This window comes from Manis pentadactyla, chromosome 1 (genome assembly GCF_030020395.1).
Source record: "Manis pentadactyla isolate mManPen7 chromosome 1, mManPen7.hap1, whole genome shotgun sequence".
NCBI lineage: Eukaryota > Metazoa > Chordata > Mammalia > Pholidota > Manidae > Manis > Manis pentadactyla.
The window spans coordinates 203563024-203580242 of NC_080019.1; the positions used below are offsets into that span (position 1 = coordinate 203563024).

Sequence of the window (17219 nt, forward strand, 5' to 3'; positions counted from 1 at the left end):
AAGGCACAGGTTCTTCCCATCAAGGAGACCACAAAAGAAAAGAGGAAATGCAGGGACCCAAACCAACTAGTTAACATGAGACCTTCTCTACTAGGTGAACTAATGAGATTTTGAGAGTCTGAAAGAGGAAGGAATATAAACCTACCTTCAGAGCTGCCCTTAACCCACCTGCAGCAGGTGATCTTGCTGCTGGATTTGTTCTTAGAGACAGACTTCTGTTCAGGTGACCATAAGCCTTCAATGCAAAATAATACAAAAGAAGATAAACTGGTTAGAATATTACTCAGCAAGAGAAAGAAACAAGCCACTGATACAACACGACAACTTAGATGGATCTTCAGGGCTTTACACTGAGTGAAAAAAAGCCAGTCTCAAAAGATCATATGCTGTATGATTCCATTTTATAACATTCTCAAAATGACAAAATTACATAGAGATGGAGAACAGATCAATGGTTGCCAGGTACCCGGGCTTAGAGATAACAGGAGGTAGGGAGGGAATGCTAAAGGAGGATCTTTGTGGTGATGGTGATCTACACGTGTGATGAAATGACAGAACTATATACACACAGTGTGCCAGGCCCTGTTCCTGAGTTTTGATATTTTATAGCCATTACATAAGATGTATCATGAGGGAAACTGAATGAAGGGTACACGAGACCTCTCTACTATTTTTGTAACTGCTAATCTGTAATTATTTCAAGAGAAAGAATTTTTTAAAAAGGAAGATAGATTGGTGAATTTCTAGCCAACTTTTCAGGGGTTTACTTGAGGAAACGGCAACTTCACTGATTGTAACTATTACACTGCAACCAGGGTATAACTTAGCATTCAAAGTAAGGAGTGAGGCTTCCGGAAAAGCCAGCCTCCTCTCTCAGGCCTCGCCCACAACACGTGACGCTATCCAGGCTGTGCCTTGTCCAGGGCACACTGATCACCGTAGGCTTGCTCCCTCCTGCCAGTGGCTCAGTGCCCACAGCAGGTGCATGTCCGGGCAAAATTAGCAAGTTCCGCACTTTGCCTGAGTTGAAAGGTATGATCAAGAAGATAAATCTAGGGCAAAAATGCGGTTACACAGCAAGGTGCAACATCAAACTACTTGTTTCTCCTTTGCTCTGGTCCAGAATGCCTCCCCAGACATTTTAACCTGCACACATATTCTCTATGCTCCCCTAAGCCTGCCCTGAACCTCCAGCCAGAGGAAACCTCTCCCTCTTAAGCCTCCCTCAGCAATGCTGACCAGGGCACATTGCAGATGCAACTTCAAGGCCTAGGTCCAAGCCCTGGTTCCCCCGCTTACCAGCTGGGTGGCCTCAGGTGACTCACTGACCACACTATAAGCCCCAGGTCTTTTTTCTCAGTGGAATAGGAGTGAGAATGATACCTGATCTCAAATAGGAATTCATTTTTAACCTCAGCACAGTGCCTAGTACATCATAAACATTCAACAAATATTACTTAACACTACATTTTTACCATTCCACCTTCCCTCCCCACCCCTGATTACAGGCTCTTTGAGGGCAGAGATTCCATTTTGTCTTTTAATCTCAAAAGCAAGCACACAGACCAGTGCCTCACATAGAGAAAATGCTAATTGTTTTGATGAATGACAGCTCCTTCCCCTTTTATTTATACAATGTGCTTTCAAGTACATTCTCTCTTTTGAACCTCTAACTCTGTCAGTGAGACAGACAGGTGGGAACACGCTCATTTCAGATAAAAGTCAAACACTGACAGGAAATAGGTCTCTCCTCGATAATGGCTGTTCTGACTACCCACTATCTCTTAGCAAGGAAGACAACTGGTGAGCTGACAGCCACACCTTGGACAGAGATAACCTACAAGCTCTGCCCACCTTCCCTCCTGCCTCATGGACACTTTGCTCTCTGTACATGTGGGGCCGGAGTGGACTCTTCGGCCATTCGGCCCCTCAGGGAAGGCAGCTAAACAGTGAGAACTCCACACACGCACGGGTGTTGGAGCACACAGGTGGACAACTGGACTGTCCCTGCTGGGTGAGGTGGGGAAGGCTTCATGGAGGCGCAACACCGAGTTGTGCCTGCACTCTCCCATCCTGCCCACCATCTCCCTTCCCTAAGCCCCTTCTCGACAAACTCAATGTCCCCATTCACTCTCTTGGTTTTTATACAGTCTAAAGACTGTCAGCCTCCCCTCAGCCGTCGAAGGGTGAGAAGTAGAATTAATGCTCTTGGGACAAAACCACCACATTCCGGATGGGTTTCAGCATTTTTTTGCCCAGATTTTCAGTTATTCCAAGATAAGACATCAGCAATCAGAACCTACCAAAGTCACTGGAGGAACAAGACGCCAGTTGGTGAGTAACAGGATTGTAGGAGACACACTGGATAGAATCACCGTGCCTGGGAAGTAGACAACCATAGATTATTATGCAGCAAACCACAAATGTTTCAGTGGCTACAACTCAAGATTTTAATGAGCCCACAGCCTCTCTGATTACATACCATAAGCTCTTATGCAAGTGACCAGCAGAAAGCATGGGATGACTCCTCCTCCACTGGAGTGCCCCCCACCCAGCATTTTCATCTCTTAAATATGACCCATTCATCAGACTGGTTTAGCTTAAATGCCACCTCCTCCAGGACTAGCAAGCTGGACACCTTTGGTTTGTGAGCTGGTCAGCTAATGATGTAAAGCACTAGCCCCGTGCTAGGTGCATAGGAAGAGCTTTATTAATGGCTGTTATGCTTGTTGCTTTGTGGAGACCTGGAAATACAGGATGGAGTGCAATGAAGATATTATAGGCCAAGATCTGAAAGCATGCAAATCCTGAGACGACAATGAAAACTGAGTGGGTCACATACCACACGTGGCATGTCAGCCTGTTTTTTTTCCTTCACTTCTGAGTAAAACTAACAACCTCATTCATTCATTCAAAAGCTGTTGGTTGATTTGTACACTCATGCTCACAACAGCATTATTCAAACTAGCCAAGAGGTAGAAGCAACCCCCATGTGTATTGACAACAGATGAATGGATAAACAAAATGTGGCCCAGCCATACACTAGAATATTATTCAGCCTTAAAAAGGAAGTAAGTTCTGACACAGGCTACAACATGGATGAACCTTGAGGACATTATGCTCAGTGAAATAAACTAGTCACAAAAGGACAAATACTGTGTGATTTCACTTATAGAAGGCATATAGAGTAGTCAAATCCATAGAGACAAAGTCAAATGGTGGTAGCCAAGGACTAGGGGAGGGGAGATGGGAGTTGTTGTTTAATGGGTATAGAGTTTTAGTTTTGTAGGATGAAAGTTCTGCAGACAAGCTGCACAACATGGATGTACTTTACACTACTGAGCTATACACTTATGGTTAAGTGTAACACAATGGTTAAGTGTAAATTTAATTTAACCATTTATGTTACATGTAAAATTGTGGTAAAAGTTATGGAATGTGTATTTTACCACAATTGAAAAGGAAAAAAAAAAAAAAAGAAACAAAAATCATTTGCTGAGCAGTTAATGTGGTCCAGGCATTGCACTAGGCACCAGGGACACAAGGGTAAGCAAAAACAGATGCAGTTACAGGAGCTTATCGGCTCATGGTGGATACCAATCAACCACCAGAATAAATGTAAGACTGCAACTGTGAGATATACCCTGAAGGAGACCTGACTGAGTCTAGAGGGGCAGGAAAGATTTCAGAGAAGAAAGAGCATCTGAGCCTGGGATCTGCAGAGTGAGTAGGGGTGCAGTAGGTGGAGGAATGGGGAAGAACACGAGCACAGCGACAGGAGGCCTGGAACACACTGACCCCAAGTTTCTGGTTGTTGACTCCAGGTGGCTATTAGGCCATTCCTGAGCTGGGAACATTGAAGAGGCTAGGCTGGGGCGGGGTAAAATCTGTGATGTCAGATTAACTAAATTGAACTACATGAAAACACCCAACCCAATGCTGGCCAAGCTAGTCATGCTCAAGAAGTGTTCATTCACTTATTCATTACCCACCTTCCTATACCCACCACACCCCACCACCCAAAACTTAACTTCAACTGCAGAGAAAAATGTTCTTCCTTATATCTTCCTAAGGAGCTTTCGCTACAGTTGCTCAATTAAGAGTCAAACTAATAGTACTGGACACCTAAGTGGTTACTTACGTGTACTTCAGAATGCCTTCCAATTTTGACGTCCAGATAATAACGCTTTTGTCCGCTGATCCAGAAGCAAAGCGCTTGCCTAAGTGTTTTAAAAAGAAGATGTTCACATCTATTTTAAACCAGCATTTCCCAGAGAGTATTGTTTAGAACACTAGGTCTTTAAGGTACCAACTAAATGTCAGCTGCTTCTCTACTTCTCCATCTTACCAGTACTGGGTGGCAGTAGTTTGGGTTCAAATCCTGCTCTGCCTGGCACTGAGTAAACAAAGATGTATTGGAGGCTACCATGTGCTAGGTGTCATGCTAAGGACTGAGTAGTGATTAAAACACACGATTCCTATTTTCATAGAATTTAGTCTAGTGGGAAAACTAAGCATTAAATAAAATTAATCAAATGCAAATGCAGCGTGGTAAAAAAAAAAGAAGTGGGTCCTGGGAAAGAGAATACCTAGGGGACCTAATTTAGATGAGGAAACAGTTTCTCTGAGGATGAGACCTAAAAGATGGGCAAAGCTTAGCCAGGTACAAAGAGAGGAGAAAGACCCATCAACATGGATAGAAGAGATATGCGAAGGCCCTGGGACAGGCAAAGCCTGGCACGTCTGGGGGGCTGAGGCAGGCAGCATGGAACACCAAGGGCAGTGGGTGACTGGGAGGGAGGTATCTCCAGGGGCTTTGGGGCTAGAGCTATCATCTTGCTCTTTATCCCAAAGAAAGGATTTATGCAAAGAGAGACAGATGAGATTTTCGTTTTCACACTACTTAGGCTTTATGAAAGAATAGGCTGGAGAGAGGCAAAGGACAAGTAATTACTTATTAGTTCTAGGTTTGCAGGTGCTTAGAAGTGAAACTGGTTATCATGGCAGCAAACAACAGGGAACCTTCACCTAATCTGGTGAGAGATGATGTATAAGAGGTAAGCACGGGACAGATTTTGTACACCTTAAGAAATTTTAGACTTTGTTCTTAAGACAGGTGGAAGCTAGACTTGGGCAAGTCACTGTTCAGTGTCTTCATCTGAAGCATAAAGGAGTAATAACATCTTCCACAGAGGCTCCTTGTGAGGGTCAACTAAGATAAAACATATAAAGCTCCTTTCACAGGGGTTGAAATAGTAGATATTCGGGTGAGCTGTATGACATTGCAAAAAAGACTAAATAAAGAGAAGCTGCTTTTACCTAAGCGTCCATCAGTAGCTGAATGGATAAAGAAGATGTGGTACATATACACAATGGAATATTATTCAGCCATAAGGAAAAAACAGATCCTACCATTTGCAACAACATGGATGGAGCTAGAGGGTATTATGCTCAGTGAAATAAGCCAGGCAGAGAAAGACAAGTACCAAATGATTTCACTCATCTGTGGAGCATAAGAACAAAGAAAAAACTGAAGGAGCAAGACAGCAGCAGACTCACAGAACCCAAGAATGGACTAGCAGTTACCAAAGGGAAAGGGACTGGGGAGGATGGGAGGGAAGGGAGGGATAAGGGTGGAGGGAAGAAAGGGGGCATTACGATTAGCATGTATAATGTGGGGGGGGGGCACAGGGAGGGCTGTGCAACACAGAGAAGACAAATAGTGATTCTACAGCATCTTACTACGCTGATGGACAGTGACTGTAATGGGGTATGTGGGGGGGACTTGGTGATAGGGGGAGTCTAGTAAACATAATGTTCCTCATGTAACTGTAGATTAATGATACCAAAATTAAAAAAAAAATTTTTAATTAAAAGAAGAGAAGCTGCTTTTACTGGTTATTTTTCTGTCACTCTTCCCCCATAGCGGCAGGCAGCAGGCGATGAGGAGTGGGCTATGCGCTCAGAGTCTGAACTGGAAGTCGCAGCAATGACACCAGCTGCAGGACCCAGAACAAGCTACCGATCATCCCTACACTTTCACTTCCTCTTTGAAAAATAGATGCAATGATAGCATTTACCTCATAGTTGTTGTAAAGAGCAAATGAGAATAAAGTAAGAGGTTAACAAGAAAACAGAATTAGCTATTATCATTAATATTAGTTCTTCATATTGTCTTATGTTTTTCTTCAACAAAAAAACTGCTCTTACATACCTCTGTCTCGTGGTTGCTCATTAAATACCAAACTTAAGGAAGAAATTACAAATTAGAAACAAGCAGATTTAAAGAGCAAAATTGTAATTCAGATTTTCTCCATCTCCAGATTCAAGGGGAAAAAAACAGTTTAGAGGAATAAAAGACTTCTTAATCATTATAGAAGTGTCATGAAGAGGCAGCATGATAAACTAGGAGGAATGAAAGCTCTGTGGTCAGTGAACCTGGGTCTGGCCCAGCTCTGCCACTGTCACCTGTACCTGCTCCACAGCTGTCCTGTGATCCCTTCCTTACCTGCTTCAAAGGAGCAACTGAGATGATGTGTGTGACAGGACTCTGCAAAGTGCTGACAAACCCACCGATGGAGAGTCACTCTGACATCCTCAAGGGTTTAATGGTGTTGCAGGCCAAAGACTGCCTAGGCTTATAAACTTCAGACATCCCCCAGGTCTCAGTGTATTACTCTGAACTTTAACTCAAATATGCACTTAAAAAACATGACTACCATGGCACAGAATGCCTGACTACAAGGCAAGAAATGGGCATTTTCTTTGCTACTAATTTGCTGCATGACCCTAGCAAGCCATCTAACTTCTCTAGGTCTTTACATATAGGTCTAAAATGAAGAGATTGGGCTAGATCAGACTAAAACCGTCTGCATGAAATAGTGTGTATACATGAAGTACATGCATTTTTCTAGGAAGTCTAAAGCTTTCATCCAATTCTCAAACAGGTCCATCATCCAAAAGAAATTAAAAAGCTGGAGCTTGAATGATCTCCAAGGTTTGTTTAAGCACTATAACACTCAGATTCTTTAGCTCCTCAGCAGTGGTCCCAGAACGTTATATCTAATCCTATATCCATTTAACACAGGACAAAATTGAGATTTAGAGAGATTCAGTGACCACCTCAAACTCACAGAGCTTTTGGGGTTGGAACTTGGAGATGTATCATTCCAAAGCCCATGTTCTTCCCACTAATCCCATGCATGGATTTATTTAACTTTTAATATCAACTTCGTGCACCACTCTCTGGCCGCTCCTCTCCTTTCTCACCCCACCTGATGCTCTAAAGCCAGTGATCCTTCACCTCTCCACTGCCCCTCACCTCTTGCAGTCCTCTCACCCCTCATTACCCAGCTGACAGTTCAAGACCGGTGTATGTAACCACATACTGCCTCCGTCCCCTTGCCCTCTTCATCCCAGAGGTGTTTGCAAATTAACCACTCTGGTTAAATCCAACTTTCCACCTCCTCCCCTGCACCTATGCAGCTCAAAGTGGTGGAGAGAAGGACATAATCACACTATTCTTACTTTCAGTACATGATCACCAGCTTCAAGTGGCCCCTTCACTTCACTAGGGATTTCACCATACCTCCCAGGTCCATTCACTCAGCCACTCTCCTAGGCGGTGGGTTTATATATTTTCCCTTCTCCTCAACTCTCTGATACCTCCTTCCCCATCCTCACTCTCAGCTGATGTTGCTTCCTATTTCACTGAAAGAATGGAAGACAATTCCCATTCAACTTCCATGACCCCCTGCCCCAGCTGCCGGCACCTGCAGGGACACCCTCTGCCTCCTCACCATGCCCCCTTAGGCCCTAGGCCCCATCTCCCCTTGCTCACTCAGTGAGTCTGTTCTGGTGGGTCTCTCCCTTCCCTCCTACAGCATCAGCTTCTGTTAAATTCATCAGGTCCAAACTGAACTCTTGATCCTCCACTGTAAGTTTCCCTACCTCGGCCTACCCCACCTTAGCGGAGGGCAGTTCCAGCCTTTCCCCCACGCAGGTCAAAGCCTTGGAGTCACCCCTCACTGCTTTCTTCACTCCCTACACCCACTCTGCTGGGCAATGAAGGAAACTGGCTCCACCTTCAAATTATATCCAGAATCTGACCATGGCTCACCACCTGCTCTGCTCCCTCCCACTGAGGTCTGAGCCACCATCACCATGTTATAAAACCTGCTTGGACGATGCTTTTTCACTTGTCTCCCTGCCCCAATCCTCACCACTTGAAGACGTTTCCCAATACAGCAGCTACGGGGATCCTCTTAAAATATAAATCAGATCAGACCTCTGCTCAGGACTCCTTAGTGGCTCCCCATTTTCACTGAGAATCAAAGCCAAAGTCCTTAACGTGGCCAACACGATCTGGCCACCCAGGTCTGTTACCTCTCCACCCTCATCCCCCACTGCTCCCTGATTCTTGTGGCCCTAGCCCCAGGAGGCACACTCCCACTTGAGGGCCTTCGCAATGGCTCTTCCCTGTGCAAGGGGCTCCCTTCTCTGCAATACACACCATCAAGCTCTCACTACCTGCCCACCTTCAAGTCTTTGCTCACCTGGCCCTGTCTCAATAAGCCCACCCTCACCACCCTATTCAATAACCAATCCCCTACCCCATCCAATGCTTGCAATGCCCCTTCTTTTGCCCTACTTCCAGCACACCATTTAACTTACTTATTTCCCAGTTTATTGTACACCTTGCCTTGTACTCTCTCCTTTGACCCTATTCCCTCACAGGACATTATCCCTGTAAGGGCAGGGACCTTTCTCTGAAGTATCTCAAGCACCTAGAACAGTGCCTGGCACACAGCCGGCCCCTAAAAACAGATTTGTTGAACGACTGAATTGAAGTCTAAGAAACCTAATTATCTTCTGGAACTGCAAGTTGTACTTTAGCTTACTAAAAATAATTAAGGAGTGACTAAGGAGGAAAATGCACAGCTATGAGGACATTACAGAAACTGTAAACCCAGAACAGCCTCTTACCATCCTTCGCATACGCCACACAGTACACAGCATCTTTGTGTCCCTTTAGGGGCTGAAGTAAGGTGCCATCAGAAGTGTCATAGACCTGGCAAAAAAGAGACAAAAGTACAGATTATCCACGTGGCACCCATTAGTCAGAATTCCTGAAGGTTGCTATTTTTATTTCATAATAAAACATCTGTCAATATTTTACATTTGTATCAAGTAAAAACTGCACAGAGAAACGAGAAAGAATGTGACTTAAAGCTGGGAAACCCAAGAAGCAAAATGATTTACATGGCCAGGAACATGTCCTTCACCTTTGCAAAACAAAAGTTAAATCTATGGAACTTTTCTACGAAGTTCACTCATCTTAGTTGAATTTGGATATATGGCTGATCAAGCTAGGCCCTCCCAAATAAAGCCAGCACATACGGAGAGCCAGCTACAACATGATTAAATTTTAGTAGTAGCCCTACCCCTAATAACAACATCACAGAGATGTTTCATATTTGCTACTAAGAGTTTGAAAGTCACAGACCTGAACTCTGGGTTTGCAAATCAGATGGAGTATTATAAAACCCGGCTCTAACATGGATTTAGGATATTTTATAGCTGTGTAACATTGATAAATTATGTGTAGATTTAACAAACAGACCATCTGAGAAATCAAGGCAAAACCCTCCAGAAGCAGTTGTGTTGGAAAAGATAACCTATGGAAAAAAAATAAATAACCTAAAAGGATTTGGATTGTTTATCCTGGAGAGAAGAGGTCTGCAGAACAATTTAACCACGGTTTTAAGATTATGTAGTTACCATACACAGAATGGACATCAGTCGGTCTGCATATCTAGAGACAACAGAGCAAGAGGAAGTGGACTTACGCACGAGAAAGGAGAGATCATGCAAAGGTTTTTAGGTCAAACATAAAGACTTCTCTGGAAATTACTTTCATGCACTGGGATACGTTCCAGGGGGAGCTTACATTCTTTGAAAATATGGAAAATAGGACAGCATCCATATGGAGTTGTTTGGGTAGGCCAGTGCCTAAAAGTTTGGGCCAGACGATCTGGCTTCTCATAGAGAGAGCCGCTCCAGACCTGTTGCTTGAATTTTTTAGGAGGACAAAATGTGAACTGACATCAGCCCCATTTCAAAGACATTTTGATTAATTGTTTTCAAGTCTTTCATGGGTGTCTCAAAGTGAAAAGGGGAAGATTAATGATTCCTAAGGAGTTATTGTTCACAGGGTTCCTATCTGATAGACAGTTTACTGACCTGTTTTAAATAGCCCATTTCCTTCCCTATTAAAAAGTAATGACTGGTTTTTCCGCCTTTGCCTTTTTTATCTTTAAAAAAAGGGGTCAAATTTCAGAGCACTTACAAGAGGCGGAGGAAAAAAAGCACTTAAAAAGGAAACTCAGACAAAATCGTACCAGTAATCTGTTTCCTGCAGCCAAAATCAGTTGCGTTCCATCAGGCTTAAATGCGAGGTCATATATACTAAACAGGAGACAAGACAAGACAAAAAGACAATTAAAACCAAAATGATGAGGTCTGCTAATGGCCAGGAAAGAAAACTTTATTTCCATTATGTAACATTGTTCGTGTATGAGGGAAGAAAAATAATGGCTAAGAATTGCATATGGTTGCAAATTCCATTCAACCACCACACCTTGGCAGCCCATCCAATCACAATTTACTCAGCAGTTAGTGTTATGTCCCAATTTCCACTTGTGGAGAAGCCAGACGCCAGAGAGGATTCAAAGGGTCAACAGCTGAGGGCACTAACTCTTCTAATAATACCATAAAAGCTAGACAAACAGAATATGGAAGGGAAAGTAAATCCACACACACCTCTGAAAACTTGGTCATTTATTAAAATATCATTGGTATTTCTAATTAATCAGATACTTTCTGAGAACAACTACTCTTAGGTGTAGACACTTACTGTCTCTTACATGCTAGACACTAACAGATACAAGATGAAGAAATCACAGGCCCTCCCTCTCCTCAAGGAAATTACCATCCAGTGGGAAGGCGTGACTCAGACATATTCACAAAGAACTACGAGATGTCATCAATTCTAAAATGTACATTTTATCCTATTTTAACATCTCCAAGGTTGGAATGTCTTAAAATTGATGATGTGTCTAACTGGCAGCATTTTTTGCTCTCTTAATGATACGTAAAACAATATATTGCAATCACTGACCTCTTAGGTGAAATACCGAATAATACTGTGTGAAGGTTTTACAAGATATATTAAATATATATGACAGGATTCAAAGAAGGAAGGCACAGTGTTTTGATTTGGAGAATCAGAAAAAGCTTCATGAAGACAATAACGTGTACAAAAGGTAGGGCTCTTGAGACATGCAGGAGACTGGGTGGGTGCAGCATTTCAGGCAGAGGAAACAGAACAAAGACACATACGTAAAGAACAGTGAATAATCTAACTAATCTAATTTGGCTGAAATGTTTGGCTACTGTGCAAGGCAGTAAGGGGAGATAAAGCTAGGAAAACTGGCTGGTGCCACATTAAAAAGATTCCTGAATGCCCCAGGCAGAGGATTTCAGGTGACTTGAGTAAGAATGTGTTGGACAGCACAACCTAGATGGACTATTGTAAAGGTTTAGCATGGAATAAACTTACCTGGTACCTGTTAATAATCGAAGAATATACATCCTTGTGAACAGAACTTGGAGCATTTACTATAGAGAGATCTCATGCTGAGCTCTTTAAATGCATTATTTTTATACCATCCTCACATTTTATGAGGTAAGAATTACTACTCAATTTTGTAGTTGGGGACACCATGGCTCAGAGAGGTCAATTAGCTTGTCCATCATCATAAAACCAACAAGGGAAAAGGCCAGAATTTCAACTCAGATCTAACTCTAGAGTCTATGGTATACTGCCTTCCATTCTCTTGAAGTATTGTCAAGTATGACAAATCTGTTACCTTAATTCTTTAATGACAGTAGTTAACATTTATTAAGTACATTTATTTACTTTGTATGCTAAGTACAGTTTAAATGCTTTACATGTATTAACTCACTCATGGCAATAATCCTATACCTATGGATTATTTGGAGGTGAGAAAACTAAGGCATGGAGAAGTTAAATAGCTTGTCCGAAAATACACTGCTATTGAGTGGTGGTGGAGCCAGAATCAAACCCAGGCACTCTGGCTCTGACACCCAAACTCTAACCGCTATCACTGTGGCCCTCAGTTCATTATTATTAGCACATGTCATAGCTGACAAAGTAATTAGCAACAGTTTCCATGCTTTATCAACAGAAAGGGAAAAAAAGTACTACCGCCCACTCAAGGCATTACACATAGAATTCTGAACATTTTATATAGGTTCCACTGATCTCAGAAACTTCCTCTAAGAAAAACACTTCTTCACATATATTCAACAGTGAAGAGTTGTTGAAGAGTATAAACTTACATGTCATTTGATCTTATAACATAATGCTATAGACAGTCCAGGCACTATTGGCTCACATTTACCAACGAAGAAACTGAAGTACAGAGGCAAGTCACGGGTCTGCAGTCACACAGCTGGCTGATGGAAAAGCAGGAACAAAGGCGATCGCTACACCCTTTACAGCTGGGCATCCCTCTTGATAAAAACAAATACAGACCCTGAGTCCTTCAGCTTCCTCACTGTTATGTGCTAACAGACCCGGGCCTTCCTGCTTCTCAGGCTTTCTTTCTCTGGACCTAGAAGAAAACATACCTGTGTGTTTCACACTCTGAGCAGAAGCAGGGCAATAGAGTGAAATGTAGAGGGGAGCTGGGGCCAGAGGAGCTGGCCTTCTGTCTGAGCATTTGGCTCAACCTACAAAACAAGGCTAGAGAGCTGCCCACCCACGTCCCAGGGAGCCCAAGCCAGCCTTGTGCAAGCACCAGACACCTGTGGGTTGCTCAGATGAGGTATTAGGTTCTAGAAGGGTTCTGTACCTCTTTTATAGTCATGCTTGATTATGTGGCTCCCTTTTCTACCTTATACATACTTGAGCACATCAAAGTGGTTCCCGTGTGGCTTCTTCATAAGGACCATTTGGGGATGAATTATCAGAAAATCATTTCTGAGTGTCTATTTAAGGCAAGCCTTAACCTATCTTCCTCTCAGATGTGAAAATTCATTTTCTCTGTATTACTTGAAATTTGCTTTCCCAAAGTATAATATACATGCCTGATTTACCCCAATCTAAACTCTCACTGTACTTAGAATTATATAGCTTTCTACATTTTACATTGTTTGAGATACTCTCTTGTTCCTTTAATTATAGTCATATGCAATGTAAAGGATTTGACTCCGTTTTAGACATTGTGGGCCCACGATGCATGGCATTATCCTTGACACAAAATGAATATTATCTCAAACTGACAAAATTTTACCTTGAACCCCTTGGACTTAAATTACATCATGAGATTGTGAAACTGAATAAAGGAAACCTCATTTAAAATAGAGTCAGGAGACCAGAAGAGGGAGCTCTCACAACTGCCAACAGGAAGAGAGATACCTTGCATTCCCAAAGGGAAGAAGCCTACTTTACTACCCCAGCAGGAGGAAGATGTTCACAGTGGCAAGAGTCCCGCCCATAAGAGGCTGTCACAACTCAGTCAATGAAAAGGCAGTACATTTCCAACTCCTAGTTTACTCCAATGGACTTTTTGTTTTTAACATCCACTCCCAACAGTCCTCCTTTCCTCCATTAAAGAGAGTTCCTCTCTTTTGTTCTCCCAACTTGTCTGGTTCACCACAGCTTGCTTGTCCTGAATTGCAATTCCTCTGTTATTCCCAAATAAACTCACTTTGCTGGTAAAAAAAAACTGGTTATTTTCAAGGTCAACGACAGAAACTCAGAATTGGAAAGACCCTAGACCTTGTCATATAATCCAATTCCCCTGCCAGGGTAGAAATTCCCTACAGATGACCATCCAGCTTCCGCCTGAACACTTCCAGGGCTGGGGAGTGCACCTGTCTACAGGCAGTCTATTGTACTTTAGGATGGTTCTCTCTCTCTCCACCTGCCTCCTTTCATGAAAAAGACATTGTTAGATTCCATTGCAGACAGAGGGTTAGTCGTGCAGATTGGCCTCTGCCAACCCCGTGCCCACCCCACTGTAAACTGAAGTCCCAAAGTGCCTCTCCAAACCCTGTACAATCTGACCCAGCCTCTGAATCTTATTCACTCTGAATCTTAGGCAAATTATATCACCTTGTTAAGTCTCAGTTTCTTCATCTGTAAAAGGAGTAACAATTCCAACTTCACATGTGGTTGTGGCAATTAAACAATATAAGGCATGTAAACACTGTCTGGCCTACAGCATGTACTCAGTTCATACAAGCTGGTGTGAATGGGGAGTCAAAGCAGATGCTGGCCTGACTGGAATAAGGTGTGACAACCAAATGAAGCGTCATGGTTGCAGTGAACCTGGAGCAGTGCTTTTAAGAGAGAAAAGGGAGTTCAGGGATGAATAAGAGAGCATTTGGGAAGGGCCTTTGGATAGGACAGTAGAGTTTTCAAATGAACTCAAAAGCATAAATTTAATCATGAGCAAGCACAGGGGAGTGGGAGGAGTACAAATAGGGCCAGCTAGTTAAGTGCACAATTTGATGTGGAAGGTAATTGGTTTATGAAAAGTACAGTAATGGATCATAACATCAGGACTTGGAAAAGGGGATTCCTGCTGCTATATGAAGGCTAGTCGGGAAGCAAAAGAGCAGAACAGGAGACAGTGGCTGGTTCAATTGTGGATGACTAATCTTTGACATCTGAGATTTTTTAGTTCTGTTCCTCATTTTTTTACAGCTTTTTGTTTTGTTTTATTTCATTGTGGGCTATCAGCTGACATATGTAGCTGCCATCAGGATTGCTGGTCTATAGAACCCCTACAGTCTTACTCTAATAGATTGTTTTAAACCTATAGTGGGCCAAAAACCAAATAACCAATCTTCATTCATCATTTGTTCACTCACTGATTCATTCACTCATGAGTCCATCTATAGATCAAATAGTCACAACAACCACTCATTTGTCTAGGCTCAGAAATAAGCTTTGGAAATTATTAAGACATAGCTATTGCTTTAAGGGGTTTATAGACTTCTTGGATTAACAGGGTCACAAATAACTCTTACACTAGACAGACGCTAAGTACCACAAGAGAAGAATGAACAAAATTCTATGTCAGGGGTTAAAAACTGGGAGCAAATCAGGCTGTATTTGGCCAGCAAATGTTCTGTTTGGCCCACATGGAGTTTCATTTTGTTGTTTTAGATTAGGTTCCAACATTTAAAAATTAGGACATTTCACATAAAAACCCAGAAACCTAGGAAGCTTCTGGTGAAAGCAGGAAGATCTGAGCACCCTAGGCCAAATTCCTGCAGGGTGGTAACTGGCAGGAGCTGAGCAGCAGCTGCCCCTTTTAGGCAGAGCATGAGCTCTCCAGTTTGCCACACTACTTGCTACTCCCTTTTACTCTCTGACATCGAAGCCAAATGTTCATTTGCTAGTTAGCAGCCTGTGCTGTGGGTACTTTTATAATAGAGTTAAGAGAAAAACGAAAAGAAATTTTTATGCAAATCTCTTCCTTGAAAGTAGAAATGAAAGATACATGGTAGGGCTATATGTTTTCAAGGAAAGTGGGGTGTAAATAGAATACTCCTAGGGAAGACAGACAATTCCGTGTGTTTAAGATGCAAATAAGCATTTCCCATTTATGTTGCCTGCCTGACTCCTGCAGGCATTTGAGTTTGCAGCCTCTGTAACATGGGGAAACATTAATATTGTGGCTAAGAGCGTTGGCCTGGAGTGAGGAAGAAAGCTGGCTTCATCACTTACTGTATGGCTTTGGCAAATTATTCACCCGTCTTTGTGCTTTAGTTTCCTCTTATATAAACTAGACATAATTATAGTACCTACCTCAGAAGGCTGTTGAAAGGTGATAATGAGATAAAAGGTAGAAAGTTCTTAACCAGTGCCTGGCACAAAGCATTAGCTATTACTAGTGCAGAATACAAAAGAAAGAGCAACCATCTTCAAAGGGAGCTTTAAAGGATGTTCGGAATTTCGATGTGAGGAGATGAGGAAAGGAAAGCATGATTTCTTCACACAGAAGGGCCTAAGACAGAGAGGGAATGGCAAATACCCTATTCCAGGGACCAAAACAGAGGCTTCACAATGAAGCTGAACAGATCATCTAGAAAGATTTTGAAAGCCAGGCTGAAGAGAACAATCCAGTAAGTCAGGATTTTGCAAGATATATTGTTGTGTGATGGATTTAGGTGATAAAAACAGAATAGGACCTTAAATAACACTGAATGTTAAGGTGAGAAAGTCATTCTCTTTTGATCCTCTTTCAAACCTTCTATTTAGGCGTAGCAAAGTCTTGGCTTGATGCTATTCATCTCAAGCACCTCTCTGACCATACTTGCTAAATCTGCAGTTCGAGAGACAGTAGACCTCAGGCCTCAAGGTTCCCTAGCAACAGCATGTAGCTACAACTTATTAACAATTTGGTTTCTCCCTGCTTTAAGTCTTAGTTATTTCTCCAAGCAATAAAGTTTCCTTGTAAAACCGCAAAACGTAAAATCATACTTAAGTGAAAATAAGCGAGGCAATTTAGAGAAAAACATCAAGTAAACAAGAGTATGAATAATATGTGTATGTGGAAAAAATTGGGAAGTTTGAGAAACATTGTCGTGGATATAAAATGAGCCCAGAACGGACTCCGAGTAAGAGAGCAGCAAGATCATATTGTGATTACGTATAAAACCGCCTCGACAGGCCAGTACGTCACGCATGGCACATCTCTCTGCTCCCTTTTCAGGCCTCAGTTTCTGCACTCGTAGAGGAGTGGGAAGGTGACCTTGCAGTGGCCCAGACCGCGGGGTTCGGTGCCCTCAACCAGGCCGCACGCCCGTTGCCCGTGGCAACCATGGGGTTCACGCCATGGCTCCCGCCATCCCCGCTGGGGCTCGGCCTCCCGCTCCTCCCGGGCTGTCCCGCTCCTCACCACTGCTCGGCTTTATCTCTCCACGTCAACACGGCCCGCATCGCGGCTTCCCTCACACCTCGGGCCCCTCCTCCCCGCCTCAGCAACACGGCCGGCTCCGCGAGCCACTTTGGCTACCCGAGCTACCCCTGGCAACGCACATGCGCAGTGAGGTACGCGCGCGCAGCAGAGTTCTGAGTGCTTACGTCCAAAAGAGGGAGTTTCAGAAAGGAGCAAAGA

The 17219-nt window shown here is 43.0% G+C and overlaps 2 protein-coding genes across 5 annotated transcripts in view; both read right to left on the reverse strand.

The window, feature by feature from the left end:
- IFT122 (intraflagellar transport 122) overlaps positions 1 to 17166 on the reverse strand; it is a 67904-nt gene extending 50738 nt beyond the window's left edge. The window contains exons 1-6 of one of the 4 annotated variants that reach the window (XM_057506396.1): positions 17001 to 17162; positions 10401 to 10467; positions 8986 to 9070; positions 4142 to 4220; positions 2304 to 2380; positions 169 to 235 (exon numbers count right to left, since the gene is read on the reverse strand). In XM_057506396.1, the coding sequence (XP_057362379.1) occupies positions 169 to 235; positions 2304 to 2380; positions 4142 to 4220; positions 8986 to 9070; positions 10401 to 10467; positions 17001 to 17041 (416 nt within the window). In that variant the 5' untranslated portion in view covers positions 17042 to 17162. Of the gene's footprint in view, positions 1 to 168; positions 236 to 2303; positions 2381 to 4141; positions 4221 to 8985; positions 9071 to 10400; positions 10468 to 17000 lie in introns of all 4 variants that reach the window. The other 3 variants (XM_036911418.2, XM_036911419.2, XM_057506415.1) reach the window with 3 other exon arrangements.
- Positions 1 to 17219, reverse strand: part of CAND2 (cullin associated and neddylation dissociated 2 (putative)) — a 176245-nt gene that overhangs the window by 97368 nt on the left and 61658 nt on the right. The gene's annotated exons all lie outside the window — the stretch shown is intronic.